The sequence below is a fragment of the Dama dama genome, chromosome X (assembly GCF_033118175.1).
Source record: "Dama dama isolate Ldn47 chromosome X, ASM3311817v1, whole genome shotgun sequence".
Classification (NCBI taxonomy): Eukaryota; Metazoa; Chordata; class Mammalia; order Artiodactyla; family Cervidae; genus Dama; species Dama dama.
Window position 1 is genome coordinate 137064841 of NC_083714.1, and position 18163 is coordinate 137083003.

Sequence of the window (18163 nt, forward strand, 5' to 3'; positions counted from 1 at the left end):
AGACACAGGCTGCCCTACTCTAAAGTGCTCTGTGGCCATCTAAAGCCCACCGTGCTGAGAGACGAAGAAGGAGCTTCTCCAGGCAGCCAGCTCCCTCCACACGGGCTTCCCAAATATCTGCTCTCACTGGTCTCACGGGGCAGCATCTGAAATCAGCCTGAAGAGGGAAATCCCTTCTTGCACCTTATTTTCGGGGTTATCCCTTCTACTCCCTAGACAGCAAGGGGCAAAAGGAACGTGTATCTTAAAAACTTAGTCCCAACTCTTGCTCAGATACAAGTGCTGAGAGACTTCTATGTGTCTACAGCGTCATCAGTCCAATCAAAGTGTGAACTTGCTGCTATGGGGAAAATACCATCTAGTTTCATGAACACTGAAATCCAAGGATTCAAAAACAAAGAAAAACAAATAGCTCCCCCATCAGGTAAAGGTCCATTTCCTGAGGGTTCCTATGTTCTAGGGCCTTGGGTATCTGGCGTGGTGGGGGAGTCTGATGAGCAATCCCACTCAGTCACACGAGGACAGGCCCACCTGTATCCCTGCCCCTTTCTCTTCTTCCTTTGTTGGTACCAACTACCTTTTGGGTACCCGCTGCCTCATCTTTTAATCAGCCGAGGAATAAGTGTTCTTCTAAAAGTACTTGTCAATGGGGAGCTGGAATGGGCAAGGGCAGCTGGCAATGCAGCCAATGAACAGCCCTTGAGGAGCTCGATGGGGCCTTTCCCTTCCCTCAAGTCTGCTCCTACTCATTTCGGTCCACATTTCACACATGCTAAAAAATGACTTCAGTGCTCAGCCAGAAACTACAAATTTGAGCTTTCTAAGCCATGGCTCTTAGGAGGAAAGCTGTGGTCTAAACATTAACCTCATCTATATTCCCCATGAGCAAGTAGGAGGTATGGTAAGAAGCATCAGGCCAAGCAAAATAGAACGGCGGCTATCTCCAAGGAGACACAAGGATTAAGTTCAAAGAGATACACGGTGACAATAAATTCAGCTAAGTCGGTCTCTCCTGAAAAACAGAGAAAGGAACCAACTCACCTTTAACGTCTTATTGTGACGCTGAAGTTCCCTGCAAAGAGACTCAAGCTTGCTTCTTGCCAAGATAGCCTTGCTGTGTTCACTCTGCAAATGAACTTTCTCTTTCACAATCTGGGCTTGCTTCTTCTGCAGAATCTTCATTTGCTTCTGAACGTTCCTGCTCTCCTCCAGCTAAAATTAACAAGCACTTTACATTTAGGAATACAGTGAAAACCTTTGAGTGATGACTGGAAGAACTACAGTAAGAACCATGGAATACATTTCCCAAAACCCACAGTATTGTAGTGTAATATTTTATTTAAATTGTTTCATGCTATGCTACCCTGCCAACCTTCTCTTTTCTCATTATGATAAGAAAGTGAGCAAATGATTTAGCATAGGAGAAAAACAATCTTCAGCCCTTCACTTACTTATTAAAAACAAAACAAAAAATGATGTTTTGGACAACTTTTGAGGAATCAACACCATGAAGTTTTACTCTCTTGAAAAACACACTCAAGCTACTTTATTAAACTGATCCTCCAAATTAGAACTTAATAAGCAGCAATCAGTGTTCCTTGCAAGTGGGAGGGGAATCACTCCCCTCCCACTTGTAGGTTTGCAGCAAATGTGTCTGTTTCGAGGTTAAACCAACAGTAACAGATAAGATGGCAGCCTTACTGACCTATCACTGAAGAAGGAAAGGATGCTGAGTCACTACTTCAAGAGCAAGAGCGACACCTTGTGGCCTTTCAAAACACCATGCATCCTTGCAGGCAAGAAGCTTACAGCTATTAAAAACACCTTCATGGAAATTCCTGCCAGAAAATAATTTTTTGTAAAATACTCTCGTAATCTTACTCAGGAGGGAGGGCGGCAGGATCTGCGCACACTATTAATAACTCCACTGAGAACTGGAACTCCCCTTGCCCTCCCCCATTCAACGTAGGGTCCCTTCCTTGGCTATTCTTGGTATTTTATGTCATCTGTGTGGTGTTCTAAAAGAACTCGTTTTGATTTTAGTTGTTTTGACTTTATTCGCTACTGCAACCAAGAAACCCCATTTTAAAATTTTCTTTAAATGAATTCAAGCTTAAACGGCCACATGTGGCTAGTAGCTACTGTTTCAGACAGCACAGCTACAGATTACACTGCCAGGACTCATCCCGATTCTTTGCATGTAGCTACAGAGCAGGGACCAGCAAACAGACTCTGTAAGTGGCCAGAAAGGAAATATTTTAGGCTTTGCCTGTTTTGCTGTCGTTGTCTTTTAAACAACACTTAAGCCATTCTTAGCTTGTGGGCAGTACAAAAACAAACCTTGCAGGCTTTGGCCCACAGGTTGTATAATATCTCACTTAAAAAAAAATATACTGGGACTTCCCTGGTGGTCCAGGGGTTAAAAATCTGCCTTGCAATGCAGGGGATGCTGGTTTGATCCCTGGCTGGGAACTAACATCCCTTGTGCCTCCGGGCAACTAAGCCTGCTTGTCACTACTAGAGAGAAGCCCCGTGTACTGCAACAAAAGATCCCACATGCTGCAACTAAGACCCGATGGAGCCATATATAAATAAATATATTAAAAAAAAATACAGCACACAACACGCTTTGTTGACCCAGTCTTGTCAGTAGGCATTTGGGTGGTCTCCAGGTTCTATTACAATTCACACGTTCTCACACATGTGCTTCCTGGTGTAATACATACCACGGGAGAATTTCTTCTGGGTGCGAACCTAACTAGGGTTTTGGGGAAATGATTTCTAAATGTTCCGTTGCACATGACAATGGCACAGCTTTCCAGAGCGGCTGGCACATTTACTCTCCCACCAGCAACTTCTAAGAGATCAAATAGATGTACTTCTTCTCTAAAACATCAATCACCATCCTTCATTTCTGCCACTTATAATGAACATAAAGCAGCATCTCGCTGTGGCCTTGACTTGCATTTCTCCGAATATTCATAAGATCGAATATCCCTCATATATTTAAGTACCTTTATGTTAAGATATCTTCACATCTTGATGTTTTTCCACTTCTATGAAATACCTCTTACACGTGTCTGGCCCAGTTTTCCATTGGGTTGATTGTCTTTATCATATTCATTTGTAGATGTTCCCTAGCTATTCCTGACACAGAATCTTCTGTTGGTTATTATTTGTTGAAAATATGTTCTCCTCAGTTTGTGATGTGTCTTCTCCCTCTCTTTTAAAGTATCTTCTGATGAAGAGAAAGTCTTAATTTCAATAGAGCCAATTTCTGAGATGTTGTCTCCGGTAGTGCTTTTTGTGTCATAAGAAATCTTCCTCTTAATCCAAGTTTGGTAAAAATATTCATCTGTTAACGTATTTAAATAAACCTAAACAATATCTAAAATTTTAGGTCCTTAATCCATTTGGAATTCATCACTGCATATGGTGTTTAAGGATCTAACTTCATTTTTTTTTCCACGTAAGGATATCCAGTTTTTAAGCTCCATTAATTTCTGAAGGATGGTATAATTCTCCTTAAATGCAACTATAGTTTATATAAGATGCTCTTCATCCCCAAGGGGTGTTTTTTCCCATGGAACTAATAAGCTCCTAAGAATCTAAAATTTTATAGAAAGTAAAGTGTCAAGAATATCCAAGACACTTCTGATGAAAAGAAGATATGATTTATTATTATGCTATAATAATCTACACAAACTAAGGAACGGGAAAGAACAGCACCATTATGTACTTAAGGACCATGTTACAGGACCCACACTTAGCAAGTGAAATGTGGCAATTTCATAAACCCATGTTATCTGGTGAATGCGGCAGCCAGAAGCGCCAGTGATGTCAGATGAAGCTGTGACAAAAACAACAGAGGACTGTGACAACAAAACGGAAGTTTTTGGACTAACCCTTGGGAAAAAGGCTACTCCCTTGGTGGTCTCACTGCTGCATAATCTATATGCTCTACCTTCTTTAAAAAAATGAGTTTTGTATCAAGAAACAAAGCTTGATAACATTTTTTGAAAACAGCACACATTTCATCCTTCATATGTTCAGCACAAACCTAAATCAAAGAGAGGTTGCTCACTGAGCAACATCCCAAATGTATGTACGTGTCACATCCCAAAATGAATGTAGCCATTACTGGTGCTTTAAAAAAATTAACCATGCCACCCCACCACACACACAAAACAAATGCCATGAAGAAAACACCTTAGACCCTTGCTACATAAGCAGTGCTATCCAAGAAGCTGAAAGTACCGTCATCAACCTCACATGGGAGCTTGTTAAAATGCAGACTCTCAGGCTCCAGAGAATCACAATGTGCTTTTGAACAACGAAAGTCCCAACATCTGTGTGAGTCTCAGAAGGACTGCCGAGACCACCATCTGCCCCTTCTTCTGCTAATCCATGTGTGACTGTCTGCTGCTGTCCCAACACTGGGTCAAGTAGCTAATCTGCTACGCTGCTTTTTTCTTTTACTCTTTTCCCATTTTTGTCTTCTTTTTCTTCCACTTCTCACACGATTCTCTTCATGTGGTTAAAACCAACAGGGACTGTCTTCCACAACCAATGTTCCTGAAGCCAGCAATCTGACCTCCTTGTGTTTTCTGCAATCTTCACACCTGTGAATGTTCTGGGCTATTTTCCTTGATGCGTGGGGTTTCCCGCTGCTCTGAACAGAAGGTGCCAGACTGCTGAATGCCAGCTAAGTGGAGGCATACACAGACTCATTTGTAAATAAATACAACTGTAATTCTTTGAGCAATAATTCATTTTCAAAGCTGGTCACTGGCACAAAGTAGTGTTTACAACAGATGAAAATGTATAAAAATTGTCCATGATGATTCACCTAAGTACTTCACAAAAGGTATTAATTTAGCATATTAGAACCACTCATTCTAAAAGTTTCCCACAGCCCTTACTTCAAAGGGTTTTATGGCTTTCCTATTTTTCAACTTAAAAAGGACAGCAGCGTTTCCATATTGAGACTGCTTTCATAATTTTACAAAGGGAATCAATGTGACTTAAAATAACATAGGGGCAGAACAAATGAGGTTAATTTCTTTGAAAGATGGAAAAAGGAATGCCTGGCACATAGTGGATGCTAAATAAATATTTTCCAAGACACAGTATTTGCCAAGACACAGTTTTAGTAGACTCTCACCTAACTCACAATGATTTCAATCCCAATGGTTAAGAACCTTTATCTCTAGAATTCCCTTGCAAAAAGTTAAATACAGGAACCACTACCCTCCAACGACTGGCATTTAAAATATCACAACACAGGAATGGAAAGGCAGACTTAGAAATATTCTAAGATTGAGTTTCAAAAAAAAAATCTATGCTGTATCTTTAGCATTATAAGGCTCTATAAATGTGTTATCTTATAAAATGAAGTCATATAAGCAAAAAAAAAAAAAAAAAAAGCCACAAGAAATCAGATTCTCCTCTTCAATTATGGAGTAAAATACAACTTTACATTTAAAGTTATGTCAAAATCATTTTTAAAAGCTTATCAAGCACATACATTTTGCTATACTTTATATGGGCCTCACCCCTTTGATTCAATACTCACAAGATCGGCATATTTCTTACAGAGAGCTGCCAGCTTCTCTTCTGGAGTTGAGAGAGTGTTTAGGGCTTGCATCAATAATAAGACTTCTTTTCCTGGTGATTAAAAAAATAAGAAAGAAGTCCCAGAAGAATGCGATCAAATCTAACCTGTAAATTCTAAGTACCACTTCCTGTGTTCTGACATCCAGAGTAAAATAATTTATACCCATAGCTAGAAATAAGAGATTTACTAGCTAAATTAAGAAAGCTATTTTTAAAATCTGGATCAGCAGGCACCCCTTCCTCCCCATCTCCACCCCAAATCTCTCCACTCAGTAACAACGTGAGCTATTTGTGCAAAGAACTCACTGAAGGTTTAAAAATTCCCTTGCTTAACTACTGATATCCAAGTTAAGACAAAGGGCAAGTTACAAAGGGCGAAATATTTTTAAAAGCTTCCTCCTGACCAAGTAAGAATACAGAAGGAAGTTCAAAGGGAATTTTGGCTGGTACTCTCTGCCTATCTAAGACGCTCATAATCACTGGTGACACAGATCTTTTCCTTTGAGCAATTTAAATAACTTCTGATGACTTAGTAAGCATCTTCCGTGTGTTAACCAAATTTAGTATTAAAAAAAAAAAAGGATGTCAAGATGGCACTTCCCTTGGGAAAAAGAGCTGAACAGTATTATTTTAAGGACTGTGGCAGGGAGAAGCAGGTGGCTGAGATAGGAAGGGACAAATGGTGTTTTAAAATAAGTGATACATTTTATTTCTTCAGCTGGGTAGTAGGTGCCATTTTTATTTTTTTTAATGTTCACTCTTCATGAAGGGTATTTCATTAAAAAGACATATGTGGGGGACTTGCCTGGTGGTCCAGTGGTTAAGACTCCATGCTTCTACTGTAGCGGGTATGGGTTCAATCCCTGGTTGGGGAACTAAGACCCCACAGGCCGTGTAGTGTGGTGAAAAAATATATTATGTATATTGAACATGACTTTGGTATATACAGTGTACAGATTGCTATGATGAAAACAAGCAGGCTAACTTCAAAACAGAATGCTTTTCTATCCACAGAAAATTTTAGTAACAAATTCTCTCTCACTTGGCCCAAGATCAATAAGAATTTTTAAAGAAATGACTAAATATGACTATTAGTCATAGAAACAATAAAGTAACCTGCAATTTTTATGAAAATTCACTGTTTTTTTCTGAGATACAATTCATAGATGATAAAATTCACCCTTTTAAAATGAACAATTAAAAATAAATAAATAAAGTGAACAATTGAGGATTATTACAAAGTTGTACAACTATCACCACTGTCTAATTTCAGGACATTTTCATCACCACAAAAAGAAACCCCATACCAATGAGCAGGCACTCCCCAGGCTCCCTCCTCCAGGCCCCTGTTAGCTACTAGTCTACTTTCTGTTTCTGTGGATTTGCCAATTCTAGATACTTCATATTAAGTGAAACTGTGTAATTTTTGGCCATTTGTGTCTGTTTTCTTTCACTTACTATCTTCAAAGTTCACCCACTTGTATATCAGGATACATTCCTTTCTATGGCTGAGTAATATCCCATTGTATAGACAGACCACATTTTGTTTATCCACTCATCACTTGATGGATAACCGTGTTGTTTGGACTTTTTGCCTATCATGAATAATGCCACCTCAAGCACTCCAAGATACGATTTTGTGTGCACACGTTTTCAACCCTCTTGGAAATATAACTAGAGGTAGAATTGCTGTGTCATATGGTAACATGATATGTAACTCTCTAAGACTCCTTCTGCTTTTACACATTTAACTGGGGCTGCTGATTTTGAAGAAATTTGTCTTGTTTGCAAGGAATTAAGATTAATTTTCATACTTCTACAAATTTTTAAATTCTCCAAGTTAACAAACAATGGATTTAATAAGGAAGATCATTCCAACTCAACATATAGAAAACCAAACAAATAAAACACTGTTAATGTCAGGTAGAACAAGTATGAAAAACTTAGGAACAACCAGTAACCTTAAAATAAAAGGGAAAATCAGATTTCCTAATGAGATTTACCATACCACAATCTTAGTCCTAAATCTCAAAGATAGCGAGAAAAAGAAAACATATTCTTGAAAACCCAGTCTTAACCCACTTCCTGAACTACACCTAACGTTCCGTCATCTCAAAAGTTTCGTGACTAGGTTTGAAATAAAATGATCAAATAAATCTATAGTTTTCACAGTAAATTTTGGTCAGACTACATTAAAGACGCAAACAAGGCAAGTCAAGTACTACTTCTGTCTGGGAACTCTCTGGTGGTCCAGTGGTTATGACTCTCTACTTTCACTGCTAAGGGCATAAGTTCAACCCCTAGTGGGGGAACTAACATCCTACAAGCAAGGCAGCATGACCCCCTCACCCCCCACCCAAAAATACTACTTCTGTCAAGTTGTCCCCAGATTTTTTCCACGAAAACCCATTCCTGACTATCCAGAGAGAAGTAACTTCCTCCTCTGCTACCCTGGCCCCCCACATGTCACTGCAGCAACAGGCCGCCTGCCTCGCTGAGAATGACCGAGGTGTTAGCTGAGCAACATCACACTCGACACTGGCCATGTCCATTCATCAGTACCTGTGCTGCTAAAAACACAAGTCAAAGCAGCAAAGTGTGAAGTGTGCAAGCCCCAAGCAGAGGTCATCAGGTCATTACCTAAGGTTTTGTCTTTGTTCCTGCTGCACTCTGAGTCCTGCTGACCATCAGGAGGATCTGTTCGAGCCTCTCGCCCGGGAATTTCCTCCCGTGACGCTCGTGTGCAGTACGCTGGGCTCACCAAGCTCCTGCCCTTTGTTACAAAGTCACTGCGGGCATCCTCTTCCAGGGAATGCTTGTTACTTGTACCACCGCAGTGTGAGTCTTGATGCTGAAGAATATCATTGGATTGAGAGTTATGCAACATATCAGCTTTCACCCCGAGCCCGCACATTCCAGCTTCTTCCATTGTGCCAATCACAAACTAGAGGAGAGAAGAAAAGATGGGAGGGCGGAGTAAATTAAATGTAATCAATGTTTACAATCAATCACATACCATAGGTTGACAGCTTTTTCCTTTCTCAGTCATTTGTAAAATTGATGTAAATATGGCAGTTTCTAAGCTTCACTGAGAGGTGACCTAACTGTAAAGAGTAAGAAAATGTAAGTTAAGACGGCCAAAAAGCACATGAAAAGATGCTCAACAACACTAATGATTAGAGTAATGCAAATCAAAACTACAATGAAGTACCACTTCACATCAGTCAGAATGGCCATCATCAAAAAATCTGCAACATGCTGGAGAAAGTGAAAGTGTGAAAGTGAAAGTCGCTCAGTCATGTCTGACTCTTAGCGACCCTATGGACTATACAGTTCATGAAATTCTCCAGGCCCGAATACTAGAGTGGGTAGCCTTTCCCTTCTCCAGGGGATCTTCCCAACCCAGGGATCAAACCCAGGTCTCCCGCATTGCAGGCAGTTTCTTTACCAGCTGAACCACCAGGGAAGCCCACACATGCTAGAGAGGGTGTAGAGAAGAGGGAATCCTCCTACACTGTTGGTGGGAATGCAAACTGGTACAGCCACTATGGAGAACAACATGGAGGTTCCTTAAAAAACTAAAAACAGAGCTACCATATGATCTAACAACCCCACTGCTGGGACCATATCCAGAGAAAACCATAATCTGAAAAGATACATGCACCACAATGTTCACTGCAGCACTATTTAAATAGCCAAGACATGGACGCCACCTAAATGTCCATCAAGAGAGGAATGGGTAGAGAAGATGTTGTATGTATATACACAGTATATATACAATGGAATATTAGCCATAAAAAAAAGAATGAAATAATGCCAACTGCAGCAACATGGATGGACCCAGAGAGTGTCATACTGAATGAAGTCAGTCAGACAGAGAAAGACAAATATCATATGACATCGCTTATATGTGGAATCTAAAAAATGGGTACAAATGAACTTATTCACAAAACAGGAGCAGAGTCACAGATGTTGAAAACTTACAGTTACCAGGAGGGAAAGGGAGAGAAAGATAAACTGTGAGTTTGGGACTGACATATACATGCTACTATATATAAAACAGATAAAAAGGGACCATTGTATAGCACAGAGAACTCTATTCAATACTCTGTAATGACTTATATGAAAAAGAATCAAAGATAAAGAGTGGAGATATATATATATATATATATATATATATATATATATATATATATATGTATAACCGATTCACTTTGCCGTACACCTGAAACTAACATAATATTGTAAATCAACTACATGCCAATAAAAGTGAAATAAAGAAAATTAAAGCTAAACCACATAACTGAGTAGTATCAAAGGAAACAAGAAATGCCATTTAATTGTACATCTAAACTTATTTCACACACACAAAATAAACTTACTTCCTTATAAAAATTCAGCACTTAAAATAATTAGTACCTTAAAAGACATGAAATTATCCCAAGTTAATGAATGTTAATTTCTCAGGTCTTAGCCTCTAGGACACAGCACAGCAGAGATGGCTCACTGACTGTCCAGCAGAAACCCAGGCTCCTCCAAAATCCTGCAGAGCCAGGACTGCTGGCCGAGCGCTCAGAATGGCCGACATTTCACAGCCCCTTTCACATGACCGGGACTCTCACGCGTTCCCATCAATAAAACGTGAGCCAGAGGAATGACTTTCCCTTCTGCAACAAAACTTTTCTTCTGAGAAGCACACATTCTTTCTCCCCCATCTCCTTCCCACTCTGACTGGACAGAGGTCTCCAAGACCCTGAGAGACGGCTGAGCCATAGGATGAAAGCAGCCCGGGCCCCTAAGCTCACACACATAAAGCCACCCTTCTTACCAACAACACCCACACTGGACTACTAAATGAGAAAGCGAATACCTTGCTCTCTTAAAAGTCACAGAAATCGTGAGAATTAGGTGTTAAACAGCTACCCCTGCTCTAACAGACAGCAGGCATGGGAGAGCAGTCTTCATTCTAGTATTTTATTCTCTACCAGTACTTTAAACTTACTTTCTCTTCTATCATCCTGTCAACCCATTTACTCACGGGGGAGGTGGTGGTTTTCCCCTTTTTAACACTACTTGGTCATGTGATGGGGTACAAATTTAAATTCTGTACATTTCCTCTCTGCATAAAAGACGGCCTCTTCCTTTTTTGAAGAACATTAACTGATGGGGAGGTGGCTAATACCTTTCTCTTATCACAAGTGGACAAAAGCTACATTACAAAGTTAAGAGAACAGAGATTTACTATTTCAAATTATTCAATAGTATTCAATTGAAGAAATGAAGATAATTTTTAAAGAAGATAATTTAAAGTATCAAAGTAGCAGGGAATTGAAAGGTTATAGGAACTAAATTCTTATCTTCTATAGTTGAACGTTGACAAATCAAGAACTCTGCTTTTGCAAGAATAAACTGGTGCAGCCACTTTTAAAACCTCTTTCGCAATATGGCTACCTTCCAACTCAGTTAATTCTACCCCAAGAATTTTACCCTAGTATGTACAGATGTGCAGCCAAAGGCCAAGAATCTTAAAAGCTGTACTATTTGTAATTGCCCCCAAATGAAATCAACCCAAATTTCTATCAACAGAAGAATGGATGCATTGTAGTGTGTTCATACCATCCACCAAAGAGAACCAAGTACTGCTAGATGCAGCAACAGGGATGAGCCTCATAGAAAACATACTACGGGAAACCATTTACATACAAAGTTCCAAAACAGGAAAGCCAATCAATGGTGCTAGAAATCAAGGGAATGTTTACCATTGAGTGTAGCGGCTTCTGAGGTGCTCAGTAACAGCTAGGTGGAGTAACACAGATGTTCACTTTGTGAAAATTCATTAAGCTTTTACAATGTGTATACTTTTCTGAATGTAAGTTTTACCTCAATAAGGTTTATTTTGAAAGCTGCAATTTACATATTAAACAAGAATCAGAAAAGCAATGCATGTCTAATCTCTCTCCCCAGAGGAAAATATTTCTGTTTAGGGTGAGGGTTCCAATTTCTCCACATCTTCATCAATACTTGTTATTGTCTGTCATTTTGATTACAGCCATGGTATCTGGTGTGATGGTATCTCACCTAATGACTAGTGATGTTGATAACTTTTTCATGTGCTTATTGACCATTTGTATACCTCCTCTAGAAAAACATTTATCCAGCTCCTTTGCCCATTTTTTATTTTGGGTTGTTATTTTATAATTGAGTTATAAGAGTTCTTTATACACACCTAGATACAAGTCCCTTATCATATGTATGATTTGCAAATATTTTCTCTTATTGCTGTCCTTCATTCTCCCAATTTTGGAGAAAACTCACAGTATATTCATTAACCTATTTCAAAATGTCACAGGAAATTTAACTAAAAGTTACTCTGGCTTTCAGATTAAAAGCATATAGGTCAATTACGACTACCACAGACAGAAAAAAAAAAAAAAGACAGTTGAGAAAGGCCAAAATGTTCAACTAACTCAAATTAACAGCTGGTGGCACTGAGCATAAATAAGGATATTAAATTAATCTGTATAGTGCACAGTCATTACATCTCATGTTATCCTTCTAATATTATTTCATCATTCTCTATTTTTAGTTAACACTACCTTTTTGTCTTTCCAGATACTCCTTTCACCTCTAAAGTCCTGTCACACATATTATGTTATTACTTATTTGGTATGTACATGTTCCTAGGTAACAGCAGCTTATGCATAAAAGGTGCTCAAGTACCAACTAAGTGGAAAACACAGGGGTCAAATGGCTGCTGAAAACAAACCATGGGAAGTGAGTGTCTAAATGCTACCACACTAGTTTGAGAAAATACCCCTATTATTATTTTGTCACTAGAAGCAAGACAGTATTACATTTCCATTCTCTCCTGTACAATTAATTTTTATTTATTCTTAACATTTGCTAATGAAAGACTTACTCTGGCTCTATAAAATCTTTGGTTTATGAATAAGTCCAGTTCCAGCTTGATTATCTTGATTATTAATAGTCTACAAGCACTCTTGATAAGCAGGCCCCAACTTTTCCTACTTGAGGTTCTGCACTGGACCATTTGATATGAAGCAAATTCTTAGGGCCAACAAGTTCATTTAAATTGTAAATGATTACTCAGTCTTCGTCTCCTTAAGCAGAGAATTCTATATCATACAGCCTACTCTGCCCTTTCTGACAACCGTTCTGGACATCTTTGCTTGGGTACAATCTCATATAAACAATAGCAGCAACAGGTAACACTTATTCAGCAAATACTATAGCCAGGCACTACGGTATGCATTTCCTGTACTCTCTAACTTAATCCTCACAACTATGTTGAGCCAGTTACCATTATTATCTCTGCTTTACATATGCGCAAACTGTGGCATGGTAATGTTAAGTATCTTGCCAAAGGTCACAGTAAATTGCAGGGCAAAGATCTGAACCCTGGCCATCTGACTTCTGAGTCCATGCTCTTTACCACAGCAACATACTGCTTTTCTTTTTTATCTTTCTGACGAGCCTGTCTACTGTACAAACATCCATGCCCTGCCTGACCTAGTAAATATACCGCAGTCTATTTAATAATGGGGGGAGATGGTCCCAAAGTTTACATATAAAAAGAAATTACGAAACAGCATGCACCATGTATTATGTATATATCATACACATGTAGAAAGCACTGAGAGGAAATACATCTAGAAACAGAAGGTTTTGGAAATTCCCTGCGATCCAGTGGTTAGGACCTACACTTTCACTGCCGAGTGCCTGGGTTCAATCCCTGGTCGGGGAACTAAGATGTCCTGGGCCACAAGGCATGGCCCAATAATAATAAAAGTTTAAAACTTTCACTTAGGACTTCCCTGGTGGTCCAATGTCTAAGACTCCACGCTCCCAACGCAGGGGACCCCAGGTTCAAGCCCTGGTCAGGGGACTAGATCCCACATGCCACAACTAAGAGTTTGCCTGTAGCAACTAAAGATCCTGCATTATGCAACTAACAGACATGGCAAACCCAAGTAAATAAATAAAAACTTAAAAACAACTTTCACTTCTGCTCCTTCAAATATTGTTGAAGCTAAAGAACCATATTTCTTTGGCTTATTTTGTTTCAATGTTTTTAATGATGGCTGTTCTTTTACTAAGACCTGTCTGAAGGAAAAACAAAAAAGCCAACACCCACATTCGCTTCCTAATTATTTCAACTACCATCTGCTTAAACCAGCTTGAATGCCTTCGGCCAGCGCCAGGCATGTGCTGAGCGCAGACACTCGGTCCTGGCCGGTCCTGCCCATGGAGGGTTGGGTGGCCACAGGAGGCGCAGGGGGAAAAGGCTGCAGGCACAGATGCATTTCCTCACCCCTGGCAGAAATCCTGAGCTCGCCTCTGGTCCCCAGAGTCTTAAGAAACTTCTCAAGTAGGTAATGGGAACCTTCAGAAATTACAAGCCCCATTACTCCCATTTAACCTTCTCCACTCCACTGAGAGGTGGGTCTCACTATTCCCAGACAAGAAAACTGAGAGTCAGTGAGGTGAAGTTACTTGCCCAAGATCATCTTCAGGTCAGTAAAAGGGATGGGAAAACTCAAAACCGGGTCTGTCAAACTCAAGGGCCTATGTTCTCACCATCACACCGCTCCCCTCCCTTCACACATAAGCCTTGGAAAATAAAAGTTCAAAGTCAAACATGCAGTCACAAAAGAAATCTAAGACATTAAGCGTCTTAAAAAAAAAAATCGAGCATGCTAGATATATCAGTATGAATTTAGGAAAACACTGGGAAAGAGCTGGAGTTTTAGCAGTAACTAACTCTGGGATTTAGGGAAGCAAGACAACACTAATTTGGGGGTAGAGATATCTTTAAATACTTTTAAGTGATTGTATTTAAGACACCGAGAGGTTTTCCTAAAACTTTTTTGTGTCTTAGGATTAAATTAAATTATCTCTAAAATTATCTTCAACCCCATGTTTCTAATAATTTCCTCTAGGAGTCATCCACTATGAAGAAGGAACGTGAAGACAGCACACGCCTGCCTGGCCACAAGGCGAGGAAAGAAGCCGCAGATACCAGGCACTTCCCACTCTCAGCATGGCCGAGACATGTCTTCTTTGGTTTTGAAAATACAAACGTCTTTCCTAAGTTTCCTGTATTTTGAGAGGCTTTTTCCAAATACAAATTTTTACAAACAAATCTATTCTAAAACTTACATCTTCATATGTGTTTTTTTTTTAACTATTTCTTTAAACAGATGGAGTTGGTAGGTTCATGCACGTTTGAAATTAGAAAAGTGGCAGGAGATCTAAATGGACATTTCTCCAGACATACAAATAGCTAAAAGGCACACAAAAAGATGCTCAACATGGTTAATTATCAGAGAAATACAAATCAAAACCACAATGAGGTATCATCACACACCACTCAGAATGGTCATCATCCAAAAGTCTATGAAAAATAAATGCTGGAGAGGGTATGGAGAAAAGGGAACCCTCTTGTGTGGTTGATGGGAATGTAAATTGATACAGCCACTATGGAGATTCCTTAAAAAACTAGAAATTAAAACTACCATATGACCCAACAATCCCACTCTTGGGGACCTTGAGGAAACCGTAACTGAAAGAGACACGTGTACCCCAACATTCACTGCAGCACTATTTACAATAGCTAGGACATGGAAGCAGCCTAGATGTCCATCGGCAGATGAATAAAGAAGTTGAACATTACTCAGCCATAAAAAGAAATGCATTTGAGTCCATTCTAATGAGGTGTGAGAACCTAGGGCCAACTACACAGAATGAAATAAGTCAGAAAGAGAGAAACAAACATCATATATTAATGCATATATACAGAATCTAGAAAGATGGTACTGATGAACCTATCTGCAGGGCAGGAATAGAGATGCAGACATAGAGAACAGACTTCTGGACACAGTGGGGGAAGGAGAGGGTGGGACGAAAAGAAAGAAGAGCACTGAAACACACACATCACCATGTGTAAAACAGATAGCTGGTGGGGATTTGCCGTATGACCAGGGAGCTCAAACCCGGTGTTCTGTGACAACCTAGAGCTTTCTCAGAAAACTCACAAATTTGTTTTTTAAAGAAGAGGAAAATCAATTTACTAAATATTAATTGGAAACTTCAGACTAGCCAGAAGACAACATTAATAGGGCTTCAAATGAGTCAGAGATCCAATTTTCAAGGATTTCTGAACAATCAGATTACAGTTAAAAAACTAAAAATGGCCAACATACGAAAACATGTTCAACCTGGATTTCCCTGGTGGTCCAGTGGTTAAGACTCTGCGTTTCCACTGTAGGGGGCATGAGTTTGATCCCTGGTCAGGGAACTAAGATCCCACATGCTGTGTGGCAAGGCCAAAAGAAAAAAAAAAAGTTCAACCTCATTCATAATTAAAAGAAATACAAATGAAAATAGAAATCAAAGGAATACTGACCAGATTTAAAAGGATGATTTAAAACAAACAAAACTTCATGTGGGCAAACAGGTTGCCCCAGTACAGTCCTGGGAAGTCTACCTCGGTAGCATATTGGTTTTGCAGAGGTATTCAGCAGTTATTTCTGAATGTCTGAATGCACATTCACTTTCACCAGTGAGTCCACTGAAGTTTATTCCACAGATATTCTCACTCAAGGGCAAAGGCTACTCAACACACCACCACTTGTTGCTACGCACAGGAACCAGATAGTCTACTGATCCAGAGCTGGGTAAATAAATAATGGTCATCCATACAAGGTAAAAGGAGGCAGTTATTCAAGAGAGTAAGGCAGTGCCATGGCAATAAGGACCAATCTCCAAGGTGTAATTAAGGGAAAAAAAGCATTTGGTCCTGGATGGACATGTGAGTATAAAAACATATTCATACAGAAGCCAGTAAATGGAGAAAACTTTTCTATAAAGTTATCTCCCAAACTATGTGCTAGACATTTAAAATGCTCACCATGACCAGTATTATAAGAAGCATTATAAAAAGCAATACTATATTTTTTCACTATTCCACCACACCCCAGGCTCAGAGTCTGAAGACTGCAGGAGTTTGTCCTGAGTCATTTCATATCATCTTCTCCCTTCACCCTGCTTGACAGACCTCTGGGTTTGTCCCCCCAAATCTTTACACTACATTACAGTAAGAAATTGGATTATAGGGGGGGAAAAAAAGGATCTACTAAGCATTAATTTTTGCAGCCATTCTGATTTATCTCCTTCTTCAAACAATTCGAAAATTGAAATAACTCATTTAAACTTGGCCTCAATTTGAAAGTACAGCTAGACCATCTACCCAGTCACTTTAAAAAAAAAAGGTTCATCATGGATAGTTAACTCTTCCCAAGTAGAATCAGTTTGAGATACCTGGAATACACAAAAGAGGGTTAACAGTGTATATAAGGCTAAGTTCTGAGTAGAGGGAGGAAGGAAGGAAAAAAAACCTAACATTTACTAATTGCTAAGTGCTGGACATTTAAAATACACTATTTAGTTTAGCCTTACAATTCTAAGATAGTGACAGTATTACTTCGTTATACAGATAAACTAGGGAGAAAAGTAAGAAGTGAGAGAAGAAGCCATGATTTGAGACCTACATGTATAGAGCCTGGAATGGAGGTAGTGTTTCTACAGGAAATGTCCTAAAGAATCACATCTAAAGTTAAGAAACATAAAGAACACCCAAATGCCCATCGATGGATGAGCTAATAAATGAAATACGGTAAAGGCACACCTGATTTTATTATGCTTTGTAGATATTGCACTTTTTACAAACTAAAGGTTTGTGGCAATTCTGCGTTGTCAGATGATTAGCATTTTTTTCACAAGAACGTAAAGTATGTACATTTTTTTTAGACATAATGCTACTGCACACTTAACAGACTACAGAGCACAAAGAATCACAGTAAACAACTATATGCACTGGGAAACCAAAAAATTCGTCTGACTCACCTCATTGTGTTATTTGCTTCATTGCAGTGGTTTGGACTAGAACCTGCACTATCTTCAAGGCGCACTTGTATCTGACATTAGGATATTATTTAACATTAAAAAGATCATTCTGACACATGCTGCAACATGGATGAACCCTGAATAAGACATTATGTTAAATGAAAAAAGCCGAACAAAAGAACGTAGTATGATTTCACTTACATGTAATACCTGGAGTAGTCAAATTCCTAAAGAAAGGAAACAGAATGGTGGCTTCCAGGAGGAGAGGGAATGGAGTACAGAGGTTCAGTTTGGGAAGACGAAAAAGTTCTAGAGATGGATGGTGGTGTAGCTTGCACAACACTGTTAATGTCTTAATGCCAATGAACTGTACGCCTAAAAATGACCAAGTTTATGTTACGTATATTATACCTCACACACATGAACAAAGAATTATGGTAAATCATGATTTCAAATATTCAAAACTTTAGCAAATAAAACCTAACTTTATTCTGGTCATCAAGAATTAATATAAACATATTCCAGTTGCTTGGATTACTGAGTTGCTCCATTAGCAAGACAAAGCAGTAATTGGGATGCCACACTCCTCACAACAAGTCTTAGGGAAAGGCATGAAAAATAA

The 18163-nt window shown here is 39.2% G+C and overlaps 1 protein-coding gene across 2 annotated transcripts in view; it reads right to left on the bottom strand.

Moving 5' to 3' along the window:
- The window catches only part of TXLNG (taxilin gamma), a 44872-nt gene that overhangs the window by 16872 nt on the left and 9837 nt on the right, over positions 1-18163 (bottom strand). For both annotated transcript variants that reach the window (XM_061136879.1, XM_061136878.1), the window contains exons 2-4: positions 8257-8560; positions 5576-5667; positions 1042-1212 (exon numbers count right to left, since the gene is read on the bottom strand). In XM_061136879.1, coding sequence (XP_060992862.1) covers positions 1042-1212; positions 5576-5667; positions 8257-8560 — 567 coding nt within the window. The remainder of the gene's footprint in view (positions 1-1041; positions 1213-5575; positions 5668-8256; positions 8561-18163) is intronic.